At 41.1% G+C, this 7846-nt stretch overlaps 1 protein-coding gene across 1 annotated transcript in view; it reads right to left on the minus strand.

Annotated features, from left to right (window-relative positions):
* Positions 1-471: 471 nt before the first annotated feature.
* LOC134060361 (L-selectin-like) overlaps positions 472-7846 on the minus strand; it is a 35146-nt gene continuing 27771 nt past the window's right edge. The window contains exons 3-5 of the mRNA XM_062517048.1: positions 4946-5278; positions 4586-4666; positions 472-611 (exon numbers count right to left, since the gene is read on the minus strand). Of these exons, the coding sequence (XP_062373032.1) occupies positions 4611-4666; positions 4946-5278 (389 nt within the window). The 3' untranslated portion in view covers positions 472-611; positions 4586-4610. The remainder of the gene's footprint in view (positions 612-4585; positions 4667-4945; positions 5279-7846) is intronic.

A 7846-nucleotide genomic window follows, 5' to 3' on the forward strand; every position in this document is an offset into this window, starting at 1 on the left:
GAACTGCTGCCCTGATTTAAAAAAAAAAAAAAAAAAAAAGCAATGCAACTGATCGCTGCATTCTGTCTATAATGAAATGGAAGTGACCCCAAACTTTTTAAACTTTTGATACAGTTGTATCAGAAACTGCAAATCACTTTATTTTTCTTTTTAATAGCGAAGATATAAGAGTCATCATAAGACCTTGCACATGTTACGCACAGTTATTATAGTGAAAGGGAAGATGTAAAACCTCCCTATTCCTGCACACCTATCTCCAGAAGAAGACTTACACCTGGGAGGCCACAGAGGCGCACAGAAAGTATTCCATTCAATCCTAAATCTAGAAAATGTATAGCAATTTACAACAAGAGATACAAAATAATGAACATAGAAATATACATATGTAGGCATATATAGCAATGATTCTGATTCACCAATCTTCCATGATGAAAAGTACACAGATGAAAAGTTAGCAGCAGTATAGTTAATTCATTGCCACAAACACAACTTCTTACATGCAAAACCAATCATGATGTTGTTTGACTTCCTCATGTATTGATACGGTGAACACGTCTCAGTCTCACAGTCGTGCTGTTTGGAAAGCCATTCTCAATCAGCTCCTCAAGAAACTGATGAAAAATAATATTTTATGAACATGACAGCTGGAGTAGATGAAAAAAAAAACCTTTCTGTGGTGTTTGCAAATGTGAAGGTTTCTTTGGTCTTTTGTCAATGTGCTATATTTCAACACATGGGGCAACCTTTAGAACAACTATTTTAGAAAAACAAATGTTGGCCAATGTCAATGGGAATGTGCTAGAACCACAATATTTACAAACACTGCCCAGCAACATTGGTCAAAAAGTTGTCTTTCAGCATTCAGCAACTTTCAGAAAATTAGAATATCGAGGAAAAGCACTGCACTGCTCTGATTGAAAGATTAAATGCTCAGGAAAACATTGCCGGTGTTGTTACTTGATTCGCTGATTAAAGGGTCACTGCACCCTAAAATAGGTTTTTTGAGCTGTTGATTGATTGAAAATACTCATAAGTGGTGAACTGTACTATTACCAGGGTTAATATTGACAAAAATCGTGTTTCTCGACAAAAGTAACATTTCGTCTGATTTTGTATTGGAAATATTGCTCTCTCGCGCATACTACCGTTTGAAAACATGCCATGGCATGTTGGTCCAAAATACTATTGGAATGCTGACGTTGTCCTGCACTTCTAGTCCGACACTACGTCACCGGGTCGTTACAAATTAGGACTGAAACGCCCCAACACCTGCTGCCCTGATTAGCCTACCTGTGATAAGCCATGTCTGCAGCACTCATTCCCAGATTGACACGAAATCACCATGGTTGATTGGTTGCAGCAGTGCTGCACTCTCTCTCCAAATTTCAGAACGTCTCGCCCATTTTGAAAGACGTTTTCAGAAATGTGAAGTGGGTGGAGTTATGGGGTGAAGTGACTCTTTAAAGCTCTTTTCATGTCAACATATTTAGGGCCCGAGCACCGAGGTGCGGCCACTGAAAGTGGCTGCACCGTAGGTGCAAGGCCCTATTGTTTTTGCTCAGATTATTATTATAGTTTTTCCGTCTTACCGAATTCCTTTTTTCACCAACTTGGCATGCTCTAAAACTCTTGAAATTTGGCAGCTGCATGTGGAATTGGTAACGCTACTCAGAACCAGAGCTCTGGCCTAGGGTGTGGCTCAGGAGCAGTATAGCGCCACCTAGCGTGTTGTCTGTTGTGGTTGACACATACATACATGAAAATGAACTAAATTTGGTAGACATGTGTGTTTCATTAATCTGAACAACTTTTACATTTAAACGATATAGTGAATCTTAGAAGAATTTGAGATATGATTATGATTATGATTTTTGCACGTCATGTATTTTGAAACACTTCTCCTAGACGGTTTATCGAAATCATGTCATTTAAGCACTAAAATGATCTTGAGGGGTTGCCCGAGAGGAATTGCGACCAGATTTTTGAATTTCAAAAGTATATCGAAATGGCGAAGGTTTGAACCTAGGTGTCTTATAAAAGGAACAAAAAGTTGGTGTTATAGGCAGAAAACAGTGAATAATTTGGATGAAATTTAATGGAGTATTAGTTAGTGTGTTTGCAGTGACAGTCATATACAAAGTTTTGAATTTGGTGTTGTTTGTGATTTTTAAAAGTGCATTAATGATTGTGGTGGACACAGTTTTAGCTAAAATATTTTGAAGCGAGTTGATGAATAATAATAATCATATTAACCTATGCTGCAATTTTGACTTTAACCACATTAACAGAAAGTGAGTTATTTAGGTTTTCTTATGAGGATGGCTCTGTGTTACGATCTTTCCTCATCCGCGCCTTCATGTTGGTCCTGTTACACACACAGAACCACATTTAACCGCACACACATTACACACGCGCAAGCTTTCCAGAGAGTTACGCACACACACAGCCTCCCCCTTGACCCCTCTGCCTCCCTCCCTCTCTCTCTCTATCTTAGCCCCATGCCCCCCCCCCCCCCCCCCTCATTTGCATTCCGACCCCCCACACACTCTCTCACCCATCCCCCATGCCTCTCTGGTGGTGGTAAGAAGGTCAACAGATGATAACCCAACTTGAGGATGAGAGAAGGCACCACAATCCTGCAACTTATTTGCCGTGTGTGTGTGACAACACCTTGGTTAATAGATCTTAAACTTTCCTTAATATTAGACAATGATTAAAGAAGGCTTAAGAACGCTCTGTGGGGTTGTCTGTTGTGGTTGACACATACAAATTTGATGGGCTTGTGTGTTATTGCTATCTCTAGTCAGAGACAGAGCTCTGGCCTAGGGTGTGGCTAAGGGACTCTATAGCGCCACCTAGCGCATTGCCTGTTGTGGTTGACACATACATTCACGAAAATTAACCAGATTTGATGGGCTTGTGTGTTATCCCTATTGCTAGTCAGAGACAAACTCTGGCCAAAGGTGTGGCTTAGGGACTCTATAGCGCCACCTAGAGCATTGTTTGTTGTGGTTGACACAAACATTCACAAAAATGAACCAAATTTGGTGGGCTTGTGTGTTATTGCTGCCTCTACATAAAAACAGAGCTCTGGCCTCGGGTGTGGCTTAGGGACTCTATAGCGCCACCTAGCACATTGCCTGTTGTGGTTGACACGTACATTCACGAAAATTAACCAAATTTGATGGGCTTGTGTGTTATTCCTATTGCTAGTCAGAGACAGAGCTCTGGCCAAAGGTCTGACTTAGGGACTCTATAGCGCCACCTAGAGCATTGTTTGTTGTGGTTGACACAAACATTCACAAAAATGAACCACATTTGGTGGGCTTGAGTGTTATTGCTGCCGCTAGATAAAGACAGAGCTCTGGCCTCGGGTGTGGCTTAGGGACTCCATAGCGCCACCTAGCGCATTGTCTGTTGTGGTTGACACGTACATTCACGAAAATGAACCAAATTTGGTGGGCATATGTTTTGCTATAGCTATTCAGACACAGAGCTCTGGCCGAGGGTGTGGCTTAGGGACTCTATAACGCCACCTAGTGTGTTACCTGTTGTGGTTGACATATACATTCACGAAAATGAATCAAATTTGGTGAGCTTGTGTGTTATCACTGTCGCAAGTCAGAAACAGAGCTCTGGCTTAGGGTGTGGCTTAGGGACTCTATAGCGCCACCTAGCGCTTTGTCTGTTGTGGTTGATACATTCACGAAAATGAACCACATTTGGTGGGCATGTGTGTTATTGCTACCGCTAGTCAGGGATAGAGCTCTGGCCTAGGGTGTGGCTTAGGGACTCTATAGCGCCACCTAGCACATTGTCTATTATGGTTGACACATTCACGAAAATTAACCATATTTGGTGGGCATGTGTGCTATTGCTACTGCTTGTCAGGGATAGAGCTCTGGCCTAGGGTGAGGCTTAGGGACTCTATAGCGCCACCTAGCACATTGTCTATTATTGTTGACACATACATACACGACAATTAGGTACGCTTGTGTGTTATTGCTGCCACTAGTCAGAGACAGAGCTCTGGCCTTGGGTGTGGCTTTGGGACTCTATAGCGCCACCTAGCATGTTGTCTGTTGTGGTTGACACATACATTCAAGAAAATTGACCAAATTTGGTGGGCATGTGTGTTGCTCATGCACATGCCCACCAACACGCACAAGTTGCTTTGTTAGATTCCGAAATGTCACAGGTCTCCGCACCGCAGGTGCTCGGGCCCGCCATCGCCGCTTGCGGCTATATTTGTATTATAAAATCTTTGTTGTAATAATTTGAAATAGGCCTACTACTGTATTTCTGACTTCTATGAGCTGTAAACCATAACCATCAAGATTATAATAGGATTAGTCTTAGTCTAATTAAGAATAATCAAGACTTTAAAAAGCCTTCAAATGTGTCCCTTTACAGTAATGAAGCTAATTTATATTTCACTTTTCAAAATAAATCACGGCAAAAATTAACTAATTTATTTTCTTCTTTTTTTTAGATGCACTTGTATGTTTTTGCACTCACTTGCATAGTAACAGAAAGCAAAAAGTGAAATATAAATATTCACTATTCAAAGGAGGCCTTCACTCACTGGTTTTAGAATCACTTCTTCAATCTCAGCCTGTCAGGTCAGTCTCTGTGTCGACAACCATCCTCAGACCAGCTACAAAGGCTGTCAAGTTCAAGTCAGAAAGTTCATGTTGTGTGCAGGAGGAAGAGATAGGAATTGGCAACTGTGTCGAGCTGATTAAGAGGCTAGAGCAAAAACCCTTTTTTTCTCTTTGCAAGAAGACCAAGCAAGTATTTAAGGTAATGCATTCAGATGCATGATGCGCGCACACACACACGCACACACACGCACACACACGCACACACACGCGCGCGAGACCCGTCAGAATGCTGACGTGACAGGTTGGAAAATAACAAGCAGCAACATATAATGGACATTTACCTGAGTAGCAGAAGAAAGGGCGGGTAGTACTACAGTTCTCATCCGTCCACTGGCCCGAGTCACTGAATGACACTGCAGTGCAGTATTGATCAAAATTGGCGTTATCAGGTTGACCGGATTTCCAGTTTCTAAAAGAGGAGTCACTCCCATCTGACCACAATCTGGTTCTGTACAGGCCAATGTATACTCTGTTGCCGTTTGCGGCATCACGGACCTTTTGGTTTTCCGTACTATTCCTTATGCTTGGAAGATCAATGTAGTTGGCTCTACAGGAGGCTTGGGCATCATTCCATGTCAATTTTGTCGTATTCAAAACGTAGGTATCATTGACTCCTGTAACGCACACACTTTCAAAGGTTACCCAACATCTTAAAAGCTGCTTGAATTTAAAGGACTATAATAATCAATACATTACACAAGTGTGCAAATTAACATGTAGTTAAAATGGACTAAATTAGATTCTTACCATTCCAAACAAATGATCTGTCTGAATAGACGATGTCACAAGGTATATCATTCCATGTTCCATCAGCAAACATTTCTACGCACAGCTCTTTTCCTTCTCTGTTATTGGGTTCAACTGGGCTCGGATCCCAGTTTATATATGTCGTCTCTCCTGGACCATAGAAACTGCTGTCCGTAATGGACCATCTCCAGCTGTTCAGCAAGTCGTCGCTCCTTTAGTCATGTTGATTTGTTGATTTGCTTTTTATTTTTCCTGTTTACATTGTTTACATTGTACTGTATGTTGTGTGTGGTGTCTTAAGCTGCTGGGACCTTGAATTTCCCCTTGGGGATCAATAAAGTATCTATCTATCTATCTATCTATCTATCTATAAAGTCCGATCCAAGCAGAGCCAGTCTGGCTGCCAAGTTGAGTGAGTGCGTTCACATCGTCGGTGTCGTAAAGGGTGGCCAGGTCTGTGTAATTGTCCCTGCAGTAACTCTGGGCTTCACTCCAGGTTTTCGGTTCGTTCACAAAGTGGTATTGGTGAGAGAGAGCTGAGCTGAGGGAGAAGAGGCCTGTTTGTAAAAGACAGAAGATCATATCTGGTGATCAGACTTTCTTTCTATACAAAAGAAATGAAAAAGTAATCTTTTTTTTCCTTCAAATTTCATGTTCATTGTCAATTTATAACCATGCAAACTCCCGACACTAAATTCTCCACATTCAAAATGCACTTCATTTAAACATTCAAGGACATGAAATAGAATAGCACAAACTTACCAATTAAAAGAATGTTAAGGGACATGATTCAGGTGTGTCCTGGAGTCTCCAATCCAAACAGACATGTGAAAGGTATGATGAATGCAGAAGGACACCACCTCCTTTAATAGAAACAACTTCAGGCACTCCCACGTTTTCATCTTAAACATTTTCAGGTATGGTGTGGTTTTATGGCATTCCTAGCACTTATCTTTGTCCTGCTGTAGGTAACAACTTTCACCAGGTTCTTTATCTAGATAACACTTTTCAACAAGGGTCTTTTCCAAGTGGAGCAGATGGTGTGCCACTGCAGCTGAAACTGCACACAATACAGAAGTTAGATTGAGAACTTTATGTAACAAAAGCAACATTCTTTCTCTAAAGAATATTCGAAACAGCACCTCTGTTAAGGGTAGATGTGGATGTGCGTCTTGAGCAAGGTGGTTTACACTCAGGAGGAGGCAAGGAGTAAGTTGGAAGATGGGATTTTATTTAGCGTTACCCAATTAAGGCCAATATTTGGCAATAAAGATAATGGGGAAAAAAACAAAGAAAATAAATACTTTCAATAAATGAAATAAAAACTGACATGATAGTCAAAAAGCATAATAATAATCAAAGAAGCCGGCAATAAAATTGACCTTCAGCAAGTCACTGAGAGCACATAGGACCCATGTCCTGTAACATACTGCTCTCCCGAATAGACTGAGAGACACAGTATAAATAGGCCTAGAACTACCCCTCTGAAATTGGCACAAACCAACATACAAGAAAATGCAGGGGTGTTCTAGGTAAATACTAGGAAAAGCTAATACAGCCATAATAAATCTCCTAATAAGCTAGGAATACCAGTGTGGATACAGCTCACAACATCGCTCATTTTGGCATAGCCAAAATATATAAAAAACAGCGAAAATATTAAACCTATAAACTTTGGGTCACTTCCTGTCGACCCGGAAGTTTAGACAGCAATTTAAACAAGAGAAATGCGGCAAACATTCTCTAATACAAACAAGGACGCAAGACGAGACACCGGTGAGACAAACGCTATGCGAACATGTATAACAATTAAGCTAAATAAACGAACAGGTAAAGAGACATTTGTGTTGTGTGATTATTGCAACTGAATATGTGAAATGGATAGTTAATGGGTGTAAACGGTAAACGATGTAATGATGGTGGTTGCTAGCATGTAATAAATCACCGTAGTGTTAGATGGTAATGTTAACTCTTTTAGAACAGCTACGGGATTACAGCAGAGGTGTATGATGAATGACAATGTTAGCAAACGATTGTAGAACAGAATGGAGGTCAACTGAAAACATAGACACGTCAGACAAAGACAGATAACAAATACACAGACTGTTTTAGCAAGGTAGCGCATCGCTACCGTGACGGTAGGTATGCGACCCGTCACAACCTCAAAGACACCAAACTAGTATGGCAACTCTGCACCTGTCTCCAGCTCGTTTGAATCTGCTGTCTGCAAACTGTCTGGTCCCACTCCAATCATTATTGCTACTGTTTATCAGCAATAATACCCCCCCCCCCCAACCGAATAGTGAATTTTTAAATGACTTTGCTGCTTTCCTCACCCATTTATCCTCTTTCTCACCAAACATGATACTTCTGGGAGATTTAAATAACCACATGGGCAATATCAATCTGCCTCTCACCAAAGACTTTATTTCCTG

Source organism: Sardina pilchardus, chromosome 16 (genome assembly GCF_963854185.1).
Source record: "Sardina pilchardus chromosome 16, fSarPil1.1, whole genome shotgun sequence".
Classification (NCBI taxonomy): domain Eukaryota; kingdom Metazoa; phylum Chordata; class Actinopteri; order Clupeiformes; family Clupeidae; genus Sardina; species Sardina pilchardus.